This window comes from Raphanus sativus, chromosome 8 (assembly GCF_000801105.2).
Source record: "Raphanus sativus cultivar WK10039 chromosome 8, ASM80110v3, whole genome shotgun sequence".
Classification (NCBI taxonomy): Eukaryota; Viridiplantae; Streptophyta; class Magnoliopsida; order Brassicales; family Brassicaceae; genus Raphanus; species Raphanus sativus.
In genome coordinates this window covers 9584415-9606188 of record NC_079518.1, presented here as the reverse complement: position 1 = coordinate 9606188, position 21774 = coordinate 9584415, and the positions used below count along the sequence as shown (strand labels likewise).

General features: G+C 35.1%; 4 protein-coding genes, 1 long non-coding RNA gene, 2 other non-coding genes and 1 pseudogene across 7 annotated transcripts; 5 read left to right on the top strand and 3 right to left on the bottom strand.

The window, feature by feature from the left end:
* On the bottom strand, window positions 1-2424 carry LOC108819348 (uncharacterized). Its single transcript, XM_018592362.2, has 6 exons — window positions 2173-2424; window positions 1829-2080; window positions 1566-1739; window positions 1369-1475; window positions 988-1271; window positions 1-899 (listed from the first exon to the last, which is right to left on the bottom strand). The coding sequence occupies exons 1-6, from the start codon at window positions 2290-2292 to the stop codon at window positions 205-207; spliced, it is 1632 nt and encodes a 543-aa protein (XP_018447864.1). The 5' UTR covers window positions 2293-2424; the 3' UTR covers window positions 1-204.
* Window positions 2425-7641: 5217 nt separating this feature from the next.
* LOC108821835 (uncharacterized) lies at window positions 7642-8296 on the top strand. The gene has a single exon (XM_018594825.2). The coding sequence runs from the start codon at window positions 7847-7849 to the stop codon at window positions 8294-8296; it is 450 nt and encodes a 149-aa protein (XP_018450327.1). The 5' UTR covers window positions 7642-7846.
* A 2031-nt stretch (window positions 8297-10327) lies between these two features.
* Window positions 10328-13797, top strand: LOC108819244 (eukaryotic translation initiation factor-like; annotated as a pseudogene).
* LOC130499298 (small nucleolar RNA snoR103) lies at window positions 10869-10978 on the top strand. Its single transcript, XR_008938177.1, has one exon. It is a non-coding gene; the product is annotated as a small nucleolar RNA snoR103 (small nucleolar RNA).
* LOC130499299 (small nucleolar RNA snoR103) lies at window positions 11069-11179 on the top strand. The gene has a single exon (XR_008938178.1). It is a non-coding gene; the product is annotated as a small nucleolar RNA snoR103 (small nucleolar RNA).
* Window positions 13798-13981: 184 nt separating the features above from the next.
* LOC108820764 (protein HEAT-INDUCED TAS1 TARGET 4-like) lies at window positions 13982-15834 on the bottom strand. The gene is made up of 4 exons (XM_018593771.2): window positions 15705-15834; window positions 15131-15191; window positions 14539-15041; window positions 13982-14455 (listed from the first exon to the last, which is right to left on the bottom strand). The coding sequence occupies exons 2-4, from the start codon at window positions 15186-15188 to the stop codon at window positions 14204-14206; spliced, it is 813 nt and encodes a 270-aa protein (XP_018449273.2). The 5' UTR covers window positions 15189-15191; window positions 15705-15834; the 3' UTR covers window positions 13982-14203.
* A 604-nt stretch (window positions 15835-16438) lies between these two features.
* On the bottom strand, window positions 16439-18450 carry LOC108820620 (protein HEAT-INDUCED TAS1 TARGET 4). The gene is made up of 4 exons (XM_018593599.2): window positions 18346-18450; window positions 17600-17677; window positions 17000-17499; window positions 16439-16907 (listed from the first exon to the last, which is right to left on the bottom strand). Exons 2-4 carry the CDS (start codon window positions 17655-17657, stop codon window positions 16647-16649), a joined length of 819 nt encoding a protein of 272 aa, XP_018449101.1. The 5' UTR covers window positions 17658-17677; window positions 18346-18450; the 3' UTR covers window positions 16439-16646.
* A 2607-nt stretch (window positions 18451-21057) lies between these two features.
* On the top strand, window positions 21058-21697 carry LOC108821297 (uncharacterized). The gene is made up of 2 exons (XR_001944525.2): window positions 21058-21268; window positions 21343-21697. It is a non-coding gene; the product is annotated as an uncharacterized LOC108821297 (long non-coding RNA).
* The last annotated feature ends 77 nt before the right edge of the window (window positions 21698-21774 follow it).

The following is a 21774-nucleotide window of genomic DNA, read 5'->3' as shown; positions in this document are numbered from 1 at the left end:
TAATGGAATGACTATTTTGATCAAAAAAATAATAATAATGGAATGTCTACATAAATTCATTATTCAAAACAAGTTTCTTCATATCTCTGTGGGGATTAGTGACCAAGAGACAAATTTGACTTGCAAGAAAAACAGAAAAGCGGCTTTACTTCAGGTTCCTGTACTTGCCAAATAATGAAAAAGAAAGGAATAATCTTACACCAATCATCTATTATATGCATCACCATCTTCTTCTGAAATGTTGGACAAGAACTTTGGCAAGGATGCGATCCTGGGGAGGTGTAAGAGCAAATCGCTGAACGAGTCTTTCCTCAACATGCCCTGTGGTCTGCTGCTGCTACTGCTGGAAGCTGGATCAAGAACTCTCTTGTCGTTGTTGTTATTGTCCGGAACTATCCCCTTCTGATCACTGAGTTCATTCTTCAATCCACCCGAGTTCTCCACATCGAGCTGTGAGTTTGCTGCAGCTGCGTTGAGATCCTTGTTGTACATGAGGTTGAATAAAGAATCAACCCTTGGCATGAGAGACTTCTCATCTGGTGGTGGTGCATCGAACTGGATATTATTATCACTTAGCAATTGCTGTTTCATGCTCTCGAATTTCTCCACATGTTCCGGATCATTCCCACCAGCAGCAGAATCAGAGAGAAGTCCAACGAAATCGTTTACTGACATGGATTGTTGTAGTCCAGGTATGTTTCCTGAATCAGATAACAGTGCAAGGAAGTCACTAACTGACACAGATTGGTGTAGTCCAGCTACTTCTTCTTCAACCTGACTAGAAGAATCACAGAGAACTGCAAGGAAATCACTCAGAGACATAGATTGTCGTAGTCCCATCTGACCACAACCCGTTGTGTTTCTTGAATTGACTGCTTCATTTGCACGAGCATCTATCACTAGAGATGAATCAAACAAAAAAGATACATTCATTTAATTTGGCTCAACAAAAGTGAAAAGAAAACTACAAATTAATAAGAAAGATACCTGAGCTGGGAGATGGTGCTTCATGAGACAGATACATATGTTCAGAGGATGACTGAGCTCCAACAGGGGATGCTGCTAAATTCTGAGTCCCGGATACAGAAGGACCTGTGCTAAGATTAAAATTCTCAAAAGGATTTCCCTTTGATTCGTTCGGATCCTCAAAGTAGGGAGAGTCCATGATTATCTCTGGCTCATGGCTTAAATACAAAAGGCGATGATCACACTGAACAAGCTTTTCCAAATGTTTGTTCATTACCCCTTCAGCACATTGCAGAAAATGCCGCCTAACAAATCATAGTGAGACTATCATTAGCTGACGCTAGGACAAACATTATTTAGACACAAAATGCTAAGAGCAGAAACCACAACAAATGTCTGTACCTGTGCATACTGGCTTGGCCATCAGTAAAATCTGATGTTGCCTGCCACAAAGTATGTTTCCTAGGCTGTGGGTTTGTTTCCCGGAAAAACAAAGGCTGCCTAGAAAGCTGAAACAACCAAAAAAAAAAGAAACAAAGATTAGAGTTGAACAAAAGCATAAGACGCGCTAATGAAAAGATCATGAGTGAATCTTGTACCAAGAGAGTCAACGTCCCAGGTCCTTTTTCAGGACAGTTTGCCTTCAACCCCATAATATCTGACCATTGGATCTCTATTTTACTCTTAAGACCTCGTTCCAACACTTCCCAAACAAGTTTATGTTTTGCAAAGTAACACTTCGCCACCAAATCACCTTCATACCTCGATTTATACTTTGTTTTTAAAAAAACAGAACCATATCCAAGTCAGATTTTGAAACCACCACGAAACATATAATCAAAACAAAAGGCAAAACGCTTACCTCCCATTGCCCGATCTTCAAAAGTGTGGCGGGGAAGTTGGAAGCTTTAAGCTTCTCAATACTATTCGATCCAGCAGTAATACATTTAACACAACCAGAGCCTTGGGCTTTTGGGTCATCACCACTCTGCGTGAGCCTCATCTGTATCAAATCAAGCAAAGATGGACTCTTTCTAAGGGTAAGTCCAAGAGGGCTCGGCTCATCAAGCGGGTTATACTTGGCCGGTGCCACCACTGTGGATGAGCTCCATAACTGATTCAATTGCAACAAACAATAAACAAATAATTAAAAGCTAAAAAAAAAAGGAGCAAACTTTATATCAAATTCTCGAAAGAAGAACAAACCCTAGATCGCTTGTTGAGAGGACCGTGCTCTTCTTCTAAACCATCCTCCAGCTTCACCGGCAGCTCGTCTCGGCACTTCGCCGCCGCTGAATCAGACTCAGGATTCCTCATTTCCACCATCCAAACAACGAAACCCTCTCTCTCTCTCTCTCTCTCTCTCTCTCTCTCTCTCTCTCTCTCTCTCTCTCTATTTGATTGAAACGGTGGATTCTCCTGGCGGCTATCGACGCGAGTATCCGGCGGAGGTACTGACACGCGCTATCGTCTTTCGATTAACAAGGAAAGCTGAGTGCTGTGAAATTACGGAATTACCCACCGCTTTGTGGCTCTGGAGAAGGGGTAATATGGTTATTTAGATATATTATTAATTCGCTGGCGGGCAGGGAGCCAGTAGTTCTGGATAATGGATATATTAGATGGGACCCGCTTTTGCTTATTCTTTTGACGGCTATAGATAGAGAATGTGCCACGTTTTACTTGTCATCACTGCTTAATTGGTTAGCTTTTGTTGTGGACCTGTGGTCACCAGTAAACAATGTGTTCTTAAGCATAAATTGATTACCGTCTTATCTTAATCATATTCAAATTAAATCGAACTAGATCTTGACCCGTGCGACCGCACGGGTATTAATTTTCACTTTTAGTTTTTATTTATTTATACAAAATAATATATTTATAATATTTGATCTATTTATATTGACTAAATTAGGGGTGGATATTTGGGTATCCACTCGAATTCAGTTAAAATCTATTCGGGTTTGAGATTTTCGAGTTTAAAGATTCTAGCTTTATTCGTGTATTTATAAATTTTGGTTCCGGTTTGATTCGGATTTTTGCGGGTTTGATAACCCGTTTAAACTATTTTTAAATTTTCAAAATTTATATATCTTTAAATATCTCTAAATCTAAAAATAAAATAATATAACATGTAAATATGAGTAATGTAATTTGAGTAATGTAAGCCAAAGTACCTAAATTAAAAATTAAAAATATGTTTAACTTGAATATTTGGATGAGAATAAATATATATTTTAAGTATTTTTGGTGTTTTGATTATTGTTTATCTATTTTAGATGTTTACTTTTGACTATTTTTTATATTTCAAATATTTTAAACAACTTTAAAATAGCTTATATCTTTGATATTAACTCTAAAAATAGTTAACATATTAAGTATATAAATATGATTTAAATACATTCGAATATCCAAAATATTTCGTTCAGATCAGGTTTGGTTATGGTTTTCTAGATACCAAAATGGTAAAAATCCGTTTAGATATTATCTAGTTTCGGTTCAAATTTGATAATATTTTTCGTTCAGATTCGTTAAATGAAAAGTTGATATTATAATTTCTATGAATTGTTTGTCCAATAAAAATGTAATTTTTTTAATTTGAAATTGATTTAATGGAGAAATTAATGAAGTGTATTTAATTCAAATTTAATTTTGGAAAACACATTAATCTAAGTGAAAAAGACAAAATATTAAAATAGAAAGTATTGTTTAATTGTGTATTTAATTTTGGAAAACACATTACCTAAAGTGAAAAAGACAAGCATAAAAATAGGAAACTTAATTAATATTACAGTGGCATAAAGTGTAAATAAAAGTGAAAACTAAGGGGTATTTTTAAATGGGTACTTCTCTTTTAATAAGATAGATATTTGTATACTAGGTTTGGCCAAAGTAGAACAAGATTACAAGGAAAAGTATCTACGCTTAAAAGATGAATATTGAAAACTTCCTATTCTATTGTGGCCGATACTTGAGAATAAATCAAGGCTTCAAAACTTGATTTAAAATCAAAGCAGAAAATGGAATGCAATTCCTTGAACTCCAGCTTCAAATATTAAAAATATATATTATAAAATAGTTACTGATACAATAATTATTTGAAAACATATACTCCCTCTGTTTTTTAAAGATACATATTCTAGACTTTTCACATATATTAAGAAATCACATTAAAATGCATTGATTTTTGTGAATAACAATTTTCCATAATCTTTCACCAATAAAAATTCAATAAACACAATTAATTTTCTTAAAGTTAACAGATTTTCATTAAATAATACATTGAAAAAGTAAAAAATATATTTTTTAAAACAATTTTTTTCCTAGAACATGGATCTTTAAAAAACAGAGCGAGTATTTAGTATGACTTTAATTGTAACAACTAGATTCTAAGCATGTATGTTTTTTGTTTTAATTTTTTTTTGAAAATTTTAATTTTTATATTTAGATTTATTTTCAATTGATAACTTATTGATAAATGTTATGTCCAACTTCTATTTTATTGGACCAATTATAATGAGTTTTACTAATGAGTTTGCTTAACTTAAATATTTCTTGTTGTGCATATTAACATACACAACCATAGTTTGTTTAAGAGGAGTGGATCCCTGTATTTGTGGAGGTTACCAAATGTGTATTATTAAAATGTAATCACGAATATGAAAAATTGATTTAATTTATACTTAGTTTAATAAAATATAAATTGGATATAGCTTTTTATCAACTGGTTATGATCCACAGTTTTAATATCATTGATTGATTGTATTCTTTTCCATGTCCTGTATTTATCATTAGTAATATAGAATGCAAATCTCCAGAACTGGAATAGTCTAATTTGTGGAGGTACTGACACGCGCTATCGTCTTTCGATTAACAAGGAAAGCTGAGTGCTGTAAAATTACGAAATTACCCACCGCTTTGTCGCTCTGGAGAAGGGGTAATATGGTTATTTAGATATATTATTAATTCGCTGGCGGGCAGAGAGCCAGTAGTTGCGGATAATGGATATATTAGACGGGGCCCGCGTTTGCTTATTCTTTGACGGCTATAGATATAGAATGTGCCACGTGTTATGTGTCATCACTGCTTAATTGGTTAGCTTTTTGTTGTGTTCACCAGTCAACAATGTGTTCTTAATCATAAACTAGATCTTGACCCGCCCAACCGGGCGGGTATTTATTTTATGTTTTTAATTTTTTCATTTATAAATGATATATTTGTAATATTTAAACATAAATTTAGATTGAAAATTAACATTTGTAGTTATAATAAAAATTAAAAGTTTTAAAAAATATTTTGATATAAATTTATAATTCCTAATGAAAATAATATAGAGATGGATCATTAAATATTTCCAATTCCAAAATCTTAGCATTATTAATAACAAATAAAATAATTTATAAATAAATAAAATATATAAACATATTTGAAATTAAAATAAATTTGTTAAAAAAAATCTTAAATATGGCCGTATAAATATTTGCTTTCACTTCAATTTTTTTCTTTGTTCTAATGATAATATCTATATATATGTGTAAATTAATATGTATTACATAATTGTTAGTATAACATTTTAAAACTAATTTTTTATTTATTACTTTAAATAATTATATTATGTGATTTTAATCGTCTATTATATCATAGTGTATCATATAAAAATCTAATATTTATAACTAATTGGAATTATATTATAAAAGTGTTATACTAACAATTTATAAATACAATATTTTATATTTTATTTATATGATATATAAATTGATTTTGATGTGTGATTTTTATTTTATTATTTTTATTAATAAATATTGAAAAATATTTAATGTTAACAAAAAATTATAAGGAAATCTATTTTGGTTAAGATTTGTTCTATTAAAGAAATCTATTATTTAAATTAGGAAAATATATTAAATACTTAAATCTATCATTTAAATAAGGAAAAGACAAAATTCTCTACTATCTTTGTTACCAAACAAAATTTAATTTTTTTAAAGACTCCTATCGCTATTACCAAACAAAAGCTTAAAGTACTTCTACTTTAATAAGATAGATTCTAATGATAATATATATATATATATATATATATATGTAAATTAATATGTATTACATAATTGTTAGTATACCATTTTAAAACAAATTTTTTATTTATTACTTTAAATAATTATATTATGTGATTTTAATCGTCTATTATATCATAGTGTATCATATAAAAATCTAATATTTATAACTAATTGGAATTATATTATAAAAGTGTTATACTAACAATTTATAAATACAATATTTTATATTTTATTTATATGATATATAAATTGATTTTGATGTGTGATTTTTTATTTTATTATTTTTATTAGTAAATATTGAAAAATATTTAATGTTAACAAAAAATTTATAAGGAAATCTATTTTGGTTAAGATTCATTCTATTAAAAAAATCTATTATTTAAATTAGGAAAAAACATTAAATACTTAAATCTATCATTTAAATAAGGAAAAGACAAAATTCTCTACTATCTTTGTTACCAAACAAAAATTTTTTTTTTAAAGACTCTTATCTCTATTACCAAACAAAAGCTTAAAGTACTTCTACTTTAATAAGATAGATTGATTACCGTCTTATCTTAATCATATTCAAATCAAATCAAATATTTGTATACTAGGTTTGGCCAAAGTAGAACAAGATTACAAGGAAAAGTATCTACGCTTTAAAGATGAATATTGAAAACTTCCTATTCTATTGTGGCCGATACTTGAGAATATATCAAGGCTTCAAAACTTCTTTAAAATGAAAGCAGAAAATGGAATGCAATTCCTTGAACTCCAGCTTTAAATATCAAAAATATATATATAACAAAATAATTACTGATAGACTCGATATCAGAAAAATACAAATCCTTAAAATTGGAACATACTCATTTTGATTCTTGTTTTATTTGAAAACATATATTTAGTATGACTTTAATTGCAACAACTAGATTCTGAGCGTGTATATTTTTTGTTTTAATTTTATTTTTTTTAAGTTTAATTTTAATATTTAGATTTGTTTCAATTGATAATTTATTGATAAATGTTATGTCCAACTTTTATTTTATTGAACCAATTATAATGAGTTTGCTTAACTTAAATATTTCTTGTTGTGCATATGAACATACACAACCTTAGTTTGTTTGAGAGGAGTGGATCCATGTATTTGTGGCGGTTACCAAATGTGTATTATTAAAAACTAATCGCGAATATAAAAAATTGATTTAACTTATAGTTAGTTTAATAAAATAGAAGTTAGATATAACTTTTTATCAACCGGTTATGATCCAGTTTTAATAGCATTGATTGATTGTATTCTTTGCATGTGCCGTATTTATCATTAGTAATATTTAGAATGCAAATCTCCAGAGCTGGAATAGTCTAATTGTATTTTTGAATTTTTGATGATAAAGATAGCAAAACAAGTTTCCTCACATTGCACCTTGTATAATATGAGTTTACTAGTACACATGAGCACATATCATCTCTCTGATTAATTAAGATTGCAAAAAGCTTATAGGTCCTTTATCTACGGACGTCCGTCCCTCTCCTATGGAATGACAAATGTAGAAAAAGAAAAGAAAAGAAAAAAATGACTAATGACTATTCTTGTCAAACTACACAAACAAAACAACACAAAAATATATTCTTGGGTTTTCTTTCTCCTCATTGCTCTTTTTCTTTGTGTGTGTGTGATTGAATCTTGTTTCAGGCTATCCTCTTCAACCGATACAAACCCCATTTGAGAAAAAAAATTGAAAGAAAGAGAAGGAGCAACTTCGTAAATGGAGGATGATATAGAAGTACCCTTAAACGTATCTTGATCCTTCTTCACCTTATAAGATCGCTCTTTCCTTAAAAGAACGATGCCTGTACCAGATCCAGGGGCGGGTCGGGTATTCATATTTCTCATAACCTTGTTTCTCTTCCTATCAATAGCTGTCGGAGGAGGTTGTCTAATTGCATACACAATCCTCCCTTACCCTCCAGCTTGGCTCTCTTACCTAGGCATTTTCTTTGTATGTCTCCCTTGGTCCTTTTGGATCCTAACCTTTGCGTACCGCATAGTCTCCCGCACTTTTGGGTTTAGGATGGTCATTGGATCGGGTGGTAATAACAACAATGCGACCGGAGAGTCCAATGCTCGTGATATTGATCCTCCCGAGCAATCTTTAGAGGCTCATGATGATGATCCTGAGGAGATAGCTCACCAACAAGGGCAAGTTGAAGGGAACCAATCAAAGAAAAGAATGTCAACCTCCACGGTAGATTCACATGAAAGTGAGATGCCACTAGCCATTTCTATGGGCTCATGATCATGTATGTTTAGATATGAAAAAGGGATCTGATATAGATAGCACATGATGGAGATGCTAAGCAGCCTCTTTGAAAACATGGGAGATTTTGCTGTTTTTATTTTGTATATTATACAAATAGATTTTAGATTCGACCAAAAAAAAAGAAGGAAGATCACACGTCTTACCATTACCAAAGGTTCTCCTCAAACCCAAACCCTAAAAAATAAAGAGAAAATGTTTGTTACAAAGAGGGTATAGATTAAGATGTTTTGGGTGCGGTACATGCGTAATGCTGATATGATGTCATAGGGTAGATTAACTTATTGATTCATGAACTTTTATGTACTTCTTTTGTATATATCTATAACTAGTTTGTTAATATAAAATTTTGTTGTGAAGCCTTCAATTTTAGGGCTAACAATTATGAAGTTCTTTAACTTGACTTGCAAGCCAAGATATCGGATGCTGGTATATGCAACTTTATAATGATGGTGAAACCAATATATAATTTTACGTCTTGTTGATACAACAACAAATATCCCTCCCTTCAATAACAACAAAGAATGGTCTCAAAACATAACGGATATGCAAAATTCTCGGCACACTAGTAACAGGGAGGTCAATGATACGATACAACTGAGAACAACTGGCAATATCCAAGACAAGGATGGATAAAATGTAACTTTGATAGATCGTTTATATCACCTTCGATACCTTGTAAAGCAGGTTGGATTTTAAGAGATGTGAATAGCACATATCTGGGATCAGGACAGGGAAGAGGACTTGCTTAGTCTGTGATAGAGACAGAGTTTCATGCTTTTATTATGGCAATACAACATTGTTGGAGCCAAGGTTTTACTAAGGTGATTTTTGAAGGAGATAACAAGAAGATGATGGCTACATTCAATGCAAAAGTGTTAGCTTTGGAACATATAACTGGACCAGCTTTGGAACATATAACTGGACCCGAGAAGTAAGATGGTGGAGCAAAAAGTTCAAAGAAGTGATGTTAAGATGGACAAACCGTTCTCGAAATGACATTGCTGATAATTTTGCAAAAGTTGATATTCCAAGTGACGCTAGTTATGAATTTTATTACATTATGTTCCTAGATTCCTAACAGTTGAAAAAAATAGAAAAAGATGTATATTTTATAGAAATTTGATAAAAAAAATATATAGAAAAAGATGTTTTACAGGAATTTGATGTTTCAAAATATAAAATGTTTTGTTATTTCAAAAATAATTTAATTTTGTTAAAAACTGACTGACCAACAATTTTTTGTGTTATTTATGATTTATCAACTAAATTTAAATTTATATTATTAATACAACTATTTTAAAAATACAAATTTCTTAATTCTGATGATTTTATTCATAACATCTTATTAAAGAATGAAAAAGTTATATGTATGGAGAACATCGACATAAACAATTTAGATAAAAAAAATTATGAATTCGTAAACAGAGCACAAATTTCAAATTCCAATTCCATTAAAAAGAAACATATGTGTAATTACGTAGGTTTCACCACACTAATCATGACACAATCTTTCAAATGATATGAAAGATCCAAACAATTTACAAAAAATATTAACAATTTGAATTAATATCCAAAATAAATAATAAATATTTAAAATATTTAATTTCATACATATTTTGATATGATATCCAAATATGTATATTTCATTTCACATTTCATCAAAAAATATATATTTCAAATTGTTATAAACTGAACCATAAATGTATTTAGTTTTAGAACTATAAAATATAACTGAACTGATTTTGATAATATCATATATAAAACTTGAGTGGGATATAAAAAGTTAAATTTGAAAATCGGAAAATTTTAAAAATCGAATCAAAATCCAAGCACGCAAATTTGTTATTTCAATAAAATTAAAGAAACAAGAAAACAAATATCAGCAAAAAAGTAAATAATAATACCTAACTTAAATTTTACTCTTTAATTTTTTTTTAAAACCTTCTTAGGTACTTCTATTATATTAGGACTATGGGACTTCTTCTCTTAATATTTACTCAAACATCATTGTAGTATTTTAATCACTGTCCGAAGCCCTAACAGAGAGAAATAAAACACACTCTTCACTACTCTGCGCCGCATTATCTCTTTCTCTTCACTCACAAACTCTCTCTCAGGTAAACTTCTCCATTATCTCTCTTTGATCCTACATTGTTTTCATCTGTAATGTCAAGCTGTTCGCTTTAACGACCAGAATCCTCAAACTCGTGTGTCTTTGTGCAGCAGTCTCAGAACAGAACCATCTCTGCTCTTACCCTTCCTTTACCGCGAAAAGATTCGAGTGATGCTGAGCTTGAGACCTGGAGGCGGTCGTGGAGGAAGCAGACTCTTTTTCCCACGCTCCACCTTATCTTCTTCTTCCTCTTCTGACCTTACCGATGTCGGAGACGCTCCTTCCTTTGCCGTCAAGGTAAGATTGATTCCTCTGCTTTTTGTATTCTTCTAAAAGTTGTTTTGAGTTAGATAAGCCGAATATTTGTAAGTTTGATGATTGGATTCGTTCTTTTGTTGAACAGACAATGCAATGTCCTAATTCTTGGTGGGGCGCTTAAGCAATGCGACCTTGCTGTAAATGTGGACAAAGATTGATGATTGTAGGCTTTTTAGGTGGGCAATCTTTAAGTTCTTTGATGCTCATAAAGGACCCTACGTATATAATTTATTCATCTTCTTGATTTGAGCGCATAAGTATTAATCATACAACCATGTTTTAACTTAAATGCAATGTCCTAATTCTTGGTGGGGCGCTTTAGCTATGTGACCTTGCTGTAAATATGGACGAATATTGATACTTGTAGGCTTTTTTAGGTGGGCACTCTATAAGTTCGTTGATGCTCATAAAGGACCCTATGGATATGGTTGATTCATCTTCTTGATTAGAGCTCATGGTTTTAAATCATCCTACCCTGTTTTCATTTTGTGCTTTGAGTTCTGAGGTTGAAGTTTTTTTTTTCTAGTAGAGAGGGGACTCCAGATTTGAAGGTCATGAGATTTTGAGGTTCACCAGAGAACAGCTGCTTCAGCTTAAAGAGGTAACTAGAATCTTTATAATGCACTGTTTAGTTTGGTTTAAATGTCTCCTACTTGTTAGCACCTTTGAAGTGATCATTCCTGGGTGTAGGTTGATAGATTCGTTTGAAATCAGTCATTCACCGAATCACCATTTTCTCTGTGTAGGCGTTCGAAGTCTCTGAGACAATCCTGAAGCTCAGTCAGGAACTTGCATCTGATCTTTTTGGGGATGAGCAGAGCTGGGGCCGTTCTGAAAGTCAGGTGAGTCAATGAAACGTTGTTTCTAGTTGTGTTAATTGTTTCAGTTTTTTTTTTAATGTTCCTATTCTTGTTTGCTCTATTCAGCCTGCAGTTCAAGTTCAGAATCGTTACTCGGAGACTGATAACCGTGATTGGCATAGTCGTGCATCTATTCCTTCCCCAAGTAAAGCAAGGTCAAGGAAAAGACCAACGTGAACCTATAGATGCACATAATGGATCAAACCAACGAGTGAGTGTTGACTATTCTGACAATAACTTAGTTTTCTTTTGGCCTTGGGTGGTTATTGTTTGTGACTAAACATGATAACTTACTGAAACAGTCTGGTCCTCCTCCTGCTTTGGTTAAAGCAGAGGTTCCATGGTCAGCTAGAAGAGGAACTCTTTCAGAAAAGGACCAAGTCCTCAAGACTGTGAAAGGGTATTATTGTATTCTGCATTACTATAATGAGTATATGTCTTTGTGTTTGGGTTTATTTGCTTTATATAGTTGATCAAATCAATATAGTCTCATGTTCTCTGCAGTATTCTGAACAAGATGACTCCTGAGAAGTATGACCTCCTTAAAGGTCAATTAATCGACTCTGAGATCACTTCTGCTGATATCCTTAAGGTATGTTCCTAATTTCATATTATGCATTCGGACTTGTTTGTAGCTCTCTCTTCACGGCATAATCATTGTCCTTTATCTTGAAATTCAGGGAGCGATACAGCTGATTTTTGAGAAGGCATAATCATTGCATGCTCTCTTGTGTTTTTGATATCAATGGAAAGCTGCCTTCCTTCCCATCTGAGGAAGCCGGTGGAAAAAGAAGTAACATTCAAAAGAGTGCTTTTGAATAACTGCCAAGAACAGTTTGAAGGCGCTGACAAACTGAAGGAAGAAGTCAGACTGATGACTGATCCAGCGCAAGAGATGGACCGCAGAGACAAGGAAAGAACGGCCAAGCTTCGAACGTTAGGAAACATCCGTTTGGTTGGTGAGCTTCTGAAGCAGAAGATGGTGCCTGAGAAAGATAGTTCATCAAATTGCCCCCGTGCAATGGCGAATATGAGAAGCAATATTGGTGGTGCTGATGCTGAAGTTATAGGCTCTGGAAACTTCTTTGGACGTTCTGGTACTGGAGGAATGATGCCTGGAACAGATGATGACGGCTGGGAGATGGGAAGGTCCCGTTCCATGCCTAGAGGGAATAGGCATAATCCACAGCTCTCAGGGCGTGTTCAGTCTCCTGTTATAATGGACAAGTCACTATCGGTTAACTCAAGGCCTTACCTCAGGGCAGTGGAGGTATCTTGAATGGTAGTAGACCAAGTGCTCTTTTGCAAGGTTATAGTGCTGCCCTGAGCAGACAAACAGTGGAGAAGACACAAACACCACCACAGCCACAGGAGGTGGCTCCTCCTATTGCTACTAGCTTGATCTCAGAAGTGCTCAGCAGAAAAACCAAGTCGCTTCTGGAAGAATATTTCAGTGTCCGTCTATTGGATGAAGCACTACAATGGTAGAGGAACTGAAATCACCATCTTACCATCCCGAGCTCGTCAGAGAATCCATCTCCCTCGGGTTGGAGAAAAACCCACCGTGCGTTGAGTGGGGAAACTCTTGAATCATTTGGTCTCTAAGAACGTTCTAAATCCTAAAGACGTAGGGAGTGGCTGTGTGCTTTACGGGTCTATGCTGGATGACATTGGGATTGATCTGCCAAAGGCGCCAAACAACTTTGGGGAGATCCTTGGGATGGTGAAAGAGATTGTAGTGAAAATGGAGGATGAGTGGTTCAAGAAAGCAGTCTTGGATGCTGTTATAAAGAGTGTAAGCGAGTCTGTGTTGGCTACGCAAGCACCAGAAATCGAGGCTTGCCGTAGTTTGGTGTAAAAGCTTTGTGTAAGTTTCATCTCAATACATGTTTTTGATCAGTTTAAGAGCTAAACTCGCCAGCAAACAGGTGAGCCCTTTCTTGATATCGTTAGTTAGAGAAAATGTTAAAGAGTTAATACAGCACTTGTAATCGAGATCAGTTTCAGTTTTGTCACCTGGTTTTGTTTTTCTCGATTTTGTGTTTTGTTTATGTTCCTTCTGTTGCCTACATCTTGGTTTTGTAGTTCAAGATGTGCAAGACTAAAGATATTATGTTGAATGTGTAGTATTAACAATCTGTGTGTCAAACATTTTAATTAATAAGCGAGAATGGGATTTGAGTAAACTAAGCTGTTCTTATTTAATGAGAAAGTGTAGCTCAAGAATATTATATACAGGTCTTACTAATACTATAATCACATGGACCACCTAACAGTACTCCTGCATGTTATATAGTTTTTAAAGGTTGGTACCATGCAACGAGGGATAATGTTTCTTAGCATAACGGTTAAACAAACTGATACTAAACATCTTATAAAGTAGTCATCATAACTTCTTTACTGATAGATAGATAAGAGTCTCCTAGAAACAGACAAACATCAAACGATAAACAAAAGTCAAACAAACAGCATAAGGTTTTCACAATACTTCACTTATTACATACCATATTGTTCTCTCTAGATACTAACCAAAGATCCTAAGATCTGGTTTACTTAGATACTTACCACAAGATCATCGAAGATCTTGGTTATTCACTTGGACAAGCGAGGGATGATGAAGTCAACGAGAAGACCCGTCGGCGCAATGGTCTGAGACTCGTCGCCTTTGTGCGCTAGTGTGGTGAACATACGGCGCAAAGACACATTGATGTACCGAGTCTTCTTCTTGTAGCGAATCTTCACAGTCCCAACTGCTTCTCCATTGATCTTGTCTACTGCTACAAGGATCACGTCCCTAAGCCCAACGTAGCTTGTTCCACCAACTGACGGGGCATCGTAAACTCCCTGCCACACAATAACAACAAGATTAGATGAAAGCTTTTACCAATACAATATAACTAATCAAAGAGGGAGAGAGAGGACTGTACATTTTCTCCGACAAGATCGATCTCAGGAGCGAAGACATGCAGCTTTGCTCCCACCGGTCCATCCTGCAACAACTTAAACGCGTCTTTCAGCTCCTTAGCCTCGACCACTTCTCCTTTCACGGGAACGCGAGGCATCAGAGCAGCAAACGGGGGAACCTTGGAAACACATCCCAAGTGCCCCCAGTGTTCGTATCTCGGTATCCCTTCCTTGAAGGCGCACTCGAGGCAGTCCTTGACAGTTATCCTGGCGCGCCGCTGTCTTTCTTTCTCCATCTCTTCCAGCTCGGCCTCTGTCTTGGGAGAAGCCATGTTCACCAGATACTCAATGCAGTCCTCGATCTTAAGCGTGGAGGGGTGTGGACCCTGCGCTGGCTCCTTCTCGACGAGAGCGTTGTCCACCAGGAACTGAGCTGAGTACTCTGTAAACTCACGGTCCAGCTTGAGGATCAGACGCGCAGTGCTGATAAGGTTAGCTGCTACCGTAGCGGCTCTTTCAGCAGAATCTACAAGACAGAGAAAAAACAAAACCATAAATCAGTTCCCAATGCAATCATCTATAGTAACAATCAGGCAAAACCAAAATCAAATTTACCATCTTCTTCTTTGGCAGCGGCTGCTCTTTGGCAATCTGGATGGCAGTTGCGAGACATTTTCTGCAACAAAATAAGAAACTTGCTCAGACACTAATGTTCCTTAGCACAAAGAAACATATGTAAAGCGACATCAGAGAGAGACATCACAAGTGTCACCAAAGACTAACTAGCTAGCGGAGACATGGTTTAGAAGTTCGTTAAGAGCATAAAGGCTGTTGCTTTAACATCAGATTCATGCACAAGAAGACATTTTCACAAAGAAACAAGCCCTAGCTAGCGAAGTGGAAACATGGTTTCGAGCATAAAGATTGTTACTTTTAGAGAAAAAAAAGTCATCAATCGAGAAGCTTTATACTTCAACTAACTAAGCTGATAGCAAAGGAACACTAAACCGAAAGAAAAAGTTCAGATCTAAGACACAAAAACACAAAACCCTAAAATGTAGCTAAAGGGTTTCATCGTTGTTCACTACTCGTACGGGGAACGGCAAAGTTCAGAATCCATGGAGAAACCAAAGCAAGCTAAACGGAAACTAGGAGAGAAACAAACTATGGAAGAGGGAGAGAGAGCTACCTGAGACGGAGAGAGACGACGGCTGGAGAGTTGACACACACACACACAAGTAGCTTGCGTAGAGAGCAATTTATATAAAGTTCTAGAAGAAACCCTCTGCTCTCTATTTCTCTTCAGACTAGTGACACAACGACGTCGGATTGCTACTTTGTCGTTTTAGGACTGCCGAGCGTTTTCTCCTTTTTCCTTCCTTTTCATTGATCAAATGGAGATTGACAAGTGCTAATGTTAAACAACATCACCTAGGCAATTTAAGGAATCATTAATACATGTATGATTTTGTGACAAAAAAAAAATATTAATATCCATAATTTCGTGATGAAACAATGCATTGTATAAATGTACACCGTTTAAATAACAAGTCCCCCATTTTGAAGCAAGAATTTCATTAATTAAGTCTAGTAATTTAAAATAAAAATTACAAATCTCATTTGTTCTTCAAATTGTTTCCTGTTTTTGGTGCCCTTTTTGTTCATTAAGCAAGAATTTCATTAATTAAGTCTAGTATTTTTCTTATGTTCCTTTTGGTGCCCTTTTTGTTTTTGAACCTCTTTGTGCCTACAAACTTGCTTTTGATTAGTTTAATGAGAAAGTGTATCCCAAAAAATATCATACAAAATTATTGTGCAAATTGTCACATGGACATTATGACATACTAAACGTAAACCCTTGCATGTTATATAGTATCTCCGAGTTGTTAAAATATTTTAATAAGAAAGCAGCATGCAAAGAGGGATGTTGATCGGAATCATTACTAGCAAACGGTCTAACAAACTGATATAAAATCACAACTTCTTAACTGGTAGATAAAGAGTCTCCTAGAGCATGATTTTAAACATCAGACTACAAACAAAAGTCACACAACAACTAGCATAAGGTTTTTTTCTTTCATGATTACTTCATTTATTACATACCATATTGTGTTTCTCTAGGTACTTATTTTCACTTGGAAATGAGAGGGACAACGAAGTCCACAAGAAGACCCATCGGCTCAATGCTCTGAGACTCATCTCCATCATCCGCTAGTGTGGTAACCATGCGGGTGAGAGAGACTTTGATGAAGAAAGTCCTCCTCTTGTAGCAGATCTGCACATTCATCACATCATCTCCTCCGAACTTCTCCGCTCTACATAGGATCACGTCTCTGAGTCCCACGTAACGTGATCCACCACCACCAGCACTTGATGGGCCAACGTAAACTCCCTGCCCACACAATTAAGCAACAAAACTTACAAATCAAACTTTATTTATCATCAACTAATTAAAGAGAGATAAGAGAGAGAGAAGTAGTGTACATTTCCAACACGTTCAATCTCAGGACTGAAGACAAGAAGTTTCGCTGCTATCGGATGATGCTTCATTAACTCCATGGCGTAACCAAGATTCTGAGTCTCGATCACTTTCCCTTTCATAGGCACGCGAGGAATGAACGAAGCAAACGCAGGAACAGGGGAGACGCATCCCAGATGCGCCCAGTGCTCACTCCTCGGCACCCCTTCCTTGAAAGCGCATTCGAGGCAGTCCTTGACAGTGATCTTGGCGCGTCGCTGCTGGTCTTTCTCCATCTCTTCCAGCTCGGCCTCGGTCTTGGGAGAAGCCATTTTCACCAGATACTCCAGACAGTCCTCCATGGTCAACGAGAAGCTGTGTGGACTCTGCCCTGGCTTCTCCTCGAGGAGAGCGTTGTCCACCAAGAACTGAGCAGAGTATTCGGTCATCTCACGGTCCAGCTTGAGTACATTCCTCGTAACGCTGATCAGGTTAGCCGCCACCGTAGCAGCTCTCTCAGCTGAATCTACAAGACAATTAAAAAAAAAACCATATATGAGTTCCCAATGCATCTATAGTAACTATCAGGCTAAACTAAAAATGACGGTTAGTTATTTGAAGTTTACCATGCTCTTCTTTGGAAGCAATTGATCGTTGGCAGTCTGGGTGACAATGGCGAGACATCTTCTGCAATGACTTAATCCCTGCAGAGTAAGTAGAGCGACATCAGAGAGAGACATCACAAGACAAAAACAAAGCCTAACTAGCAAGCGGGGCTACATGGATTCAAGCCTTATTTGCAGAGTATAAAAGACTGTTTGCTGTAAGAGAGAAGAATCATCAAAAGATCGTTACTTTATGAGAGAAAATCATCAAAATAGAAGCTTTAGACTAAGACAGAGTAAGCTTGACAGCAAATAATCACTAAACCGAAAGGAAACTTCGGATCTAAGAAACTAAAAACTAAAACCCTAAAACGTAGTTCAAAGATTCAGCTTTCTTGTTTCGTAATCAGGTTAGAAATTCACAGAGGCGATATAATAAAGCAAAGACAACACCTAACTAGAAATGCGGAGGCGTGGTTTGAAGCTCTGAGTTTGCATAAAGGTCGCTACTTTCCCGAGAAAAAAATCGGAAAGCAAGGAACTTTAGAGTTAACCAGAGTACCATGATGGCAAATAAACACTAAACCGAAGGAAAAAGTTGAGATCTAAGACAAAAAAAAATGAAACCCTAAACGTAGATAAAAAGTTCAGCTTTTGTTCACTAGTGTTAGACTGGAGAGGCAAAGTCACAAGAAGCCGTATCCATGAAGAAAACAGAGGAAGCTTAAACGAAAACAGAGAAACGACTATGGAAGAAAGCTAGCTACCGGAGAAGGAGAGAGACGACGGCTAAGGAAGGAGAAGAGAGTGACACTCGCAAGTAGGCTTGCGTAGCGAGTAATTTATAGGAACTTCTAGAACTGACCAGTGACGTGAACGACGTCGGATTGCTACTTTGTTTTGACACGGTATCGTTTTGGGGTTGCAGAGCGTGTTTCCTTTTTCCTTCCTTTTCTCGTTGACCAACTGGAGACTGCCGAGTGCTAGTGTTAAACGACGTCATTTAGGCAATTTAAGGAATTATTATTACATGATATGATTTTATGACAGAAAATTTAAAATAAGACATACTGTATAATAAATGTACACGGTTTAAATAACAAGTCACTCTCTTCTTAAAGCCATAATCTCATTACGTAATAATTCTTTGCACCATACTTCATTTGTTAAACTAACACAAATATCTCATTTTGTTTGGATCAAATACATAAATGAGCACTTCATTGGCTTTTTATTGTTCACTGATTATGTTCCTTTTTTGTTACTCTCTGATCAGCCTTTTGCCATTTTCACCTGAAAATAAAGAAAACAAAGCCCAAACACTGACCTCTTAGAGACCAAGGCTTTTGCACACCAAGGCGACTCCAATCCATCGGATAATCGTGACTCTCTCTCACTCTTTGGTATTCAATTTTCATGAGCAAAGTAGGCTGTCAGGGTCGTAGTATTCGCCTTCCTGTCCCTTGTGGTGGTGGTTCGTTGGCTACTACTCGACCAATTCTCTTTCGATGCATTACGTTTCAGTTCCACGTGGCCCTGTTAAAGTTGTTATGAGGAAAGTCCGATGTCGTGGCTGCGGTCATGGTAAGAGTCTCTACTGACTCTAGTAGTGGTGGTTCCGGTGGTTCATGGGGTACTACTTGACTCTTTCTCGATAGTGTCTTGTTCCCCGGTCGTGCATGAGCTCAGTCTTGTTGATGTTTTTCATCTTCAAATTATTACTTTTCGCCTTTCAGTTTTGTGATATAGATTAGTTTGATCATAGTGTTGTTTTTGTTCTCATTGTGTTGGTGGTATATATGCGTTTTTTCCTCCGACGTGTTGGTAAACACCTAATCAAGTATAGATACTAAGAGCTTGTTTATCCCTGAGAACAATATTTAGGTTGACCCCTAGGGTGAACTCATGAATTCACCTCTTTCCTTATTGCAATCATATTACCATAAATATTAATATCACATAAATAAATAAATCATAAATTACAAAAGAAGTAAACTTTAAATCATAAATTATAAATTCGAACCCTAAACCCAAATTTTAGATCTTAAATTTTAAACAAAACTCTAAACCTATACCCTAAACCCAAACTTATACCCTAAACCCAAACTATATACCATAAATCATAAACCCTAAACTCAAACCATAAATCCTAAACCTAAACTCTAAACCCTAAACCTAAACTCTAAACCCTAAACCCAAACTCTAAACCCTAAATCCTAAACCTTAAACCCCAACGGTAAATCATAAACCCATAATTTTCAAATACCTTTGGGTTAATGATCATCAAATATATTTTCAAATACATTTTAGGGTATAGAGTTCGGGTTTATGGTTTACAATTTGGGTTTAAGATTTAGGATTTAGGGTTTATAGTTTGGGTTTAGGGTTTAGAGTTTAGGTTTAGGGTTTAGGATTTAGGGTATATAGTTTGGGTTTAGGGTATAGGTTTGGGTTTAGGGTTTAGGGTTTAGATTAAAATTTAAGATCTAAGATTTGGATTTAGGGTTTGAATTTAAAGTTTATTATTCAAAGTTTACTTTTTGTAATTTATAATTTATTTATTTATGTGACATTAATATTTATGGTAATTTGATTGAAATAAGGAAAGAGGTGAATTCATAAGTTCATCCCAAGAGTGAACCTAAGTATTGTTCTATCCCTAATACCCACTTGGGTTTCTTTTTTTTTTTTTTTTTTTTCGAATTAAAACAAAAAAAAATTAAGATGTACCAATTGCGGGCTGCCACGTGTCGTGGGGCCGCGAACAAACCCGAAAAACATTTCCTCGTCAAACAACTTCTTCTCCTTTTTTCTTCTTGGTTCCCACCCTTGTGATCCCCTCCCCCCCCACCAAGAAACTCCCCACCATCCTGCGATAATTATGGTCTAAATGCCACGAGAAGTAAATTAAATCAACATTTTAAAATTAATTTTTTTTTTTTTTTTTGTGAACTTTAAAATTAAAATTTAACATATGAGCTAGGAGTTTTAGAGTGGTTAATCGTTACGTGTTGTGCACTATCAGATTAATTTGGCTCGAATGATCGATGGCTTTCAACTACTGCATCATTACTTAACCACGCATAAAATATTGAGAGAGAGAGAGTGTAAAAAAAAAAATATATTAAGAGTTAAATTTTTGTAATATACATGTTGAATCTGAAGAAAATAAGAAAACAAGAATGAATGATCTTTATACCAAACACAGATTAGATTGTTCATTGCTCAAAGAACATATTCCTCTCATCATTCATTACCGGGCATATAATACATTTCAATCATCTCATAAGGCTCGTAGGACCCATGGCATCATGATCATGCAATCATGCACGAAGAGAACGTATGAAAAGTGAAAGAAGCGAGGTCAGGTGGGACTGTGAGAATCAAAGTTTACCCGACAATAACTGCTTTTGCTTTTTATCCATCAAATTTAATTATCAATCTTTCTTCTGTTTGTGAGTTGTCATCTTCCACCTTAAGGTTTTGATCTATATTTTTTTCTTTTGTGTGGATGTGTATCCCTATATATTCTAGTACTCAGTGATTAACTTACAGATCATCTCAAAACAATTTCAATGAATAGATACTATCGATATTTGGTGCTAATCACCACCATCTTCTTCATTACCTTTGCTTGTTCTGAAGAGCTTCAGTGCTGTTCAGACAAAACAACCGAGGTGGTTCACAAAGGTTGCTTTCAGTATTTGGTTAACAGCTTCAAAAGCTATACATACATTTATTAACTGACCTTTTAGTTGCTGCAGAGAGACTAGTCATCAATGGCAAGAGAGCTCATGGAAGCATTTCACAAATGAGCAGGGCAAGAGGTGTTTATGGAGGGGGATCCCTTATCAGACCTAAAGGAAAGAAGAAAGAGCCATGGCCTCCATGACTAAATCTGCTTCAAGTAGCAGTCGCAATTATGATCCATCTTTTCTTATGCTGACATGTAAAATCTTTGATAAAATACTTTCTTGATGCGCAAACTGGTCTTGATGCATAAACCCTTAGCAGGGCTCCTAACTTGAAAAATAAATAATCTCACCTTCAATATTGCATATGTACATGTATATATAGCAAAAGGAGATATATATGTATCAAAACAGAACGTTTTACAAATATCATTCATTACATAGTAAACACAACTTATTGGGTACAAAGAGTGAACAGTTTCAAGAAACAAACACATTCAGACA

Bases quoted from the DNA above. Each gene is read 5' to 3' on its own strand.
- LOC108820620 (XM_018593599.2), bottom strand. From the start codon at position 17,657: ATGTCTCGCCATTGTCACCCAGACTGCCAACGATCAATTGCTTCCAAA. The intron at 17,500-17,599 runs GTAAACTTCAAA...ATTGTCTTGTAG, and splicing joins TGCTTCCAAAGAAGAGCATG to ATTCAGCTGAGAGAGCTGCT. The intron at 16,908-16,999 runs GTACACTACTTC...TTGTGTGGGCAG, and splicing joins AGATTGAACGTGTTGGAAAT to GGAGTTTACGTTGGCCCATC.
- LOC108819348 (XM_018592362.2), bottom strand. From the start codon at position 2,292: ATGGTGGAAATGAGGAATCCTGAGTCTGATTCAGCGGCGGCGAAGTGC. The intron at 1,272-1,368 runs GTACAGACATTT...ATGATTTGTTAG, and splicing joins GGCCAAGCCAGTATGCACAG to GCGGCATTTTCTGCAATGTG. The intron at 900-987 runs GTATCTTTCTTA...ATTCATCTCTAG, and splicing joins AGCACCATCTCCCAGCTCAG to TGATAGATGCTCGTGCAAAT.
- LOC108820764 (XM_018593771.2), bottom strand. From the start codon at position 15,188: ATGTCTCGCAACTGCCATCCAGATTGCCAAAGAGCAGCCGCTGCCAAA. The intron at 15,042-15,130 runs GTAAATTTGATT...TCTGTCTTGTAG, and splicing joins CGCTGCCAAAGAAGAAGATG to ATTCTGCTGAAAGAGCCGCT. The intron at 14,456-14,538 runs GTACAGTCCTCT...ATTGTGTGGCAG, and splicing joins TCGATCTTGTCGGAGAAAAT to GGAGTTTACGATGCCCCGTC.
- LOC108821835 (XM_018594825.2), top strand. From the start codon at position 7,847: ATGCCTGTACCAGATCCAGGGGCGGGTCGGGTATTCATATTTCTCATA.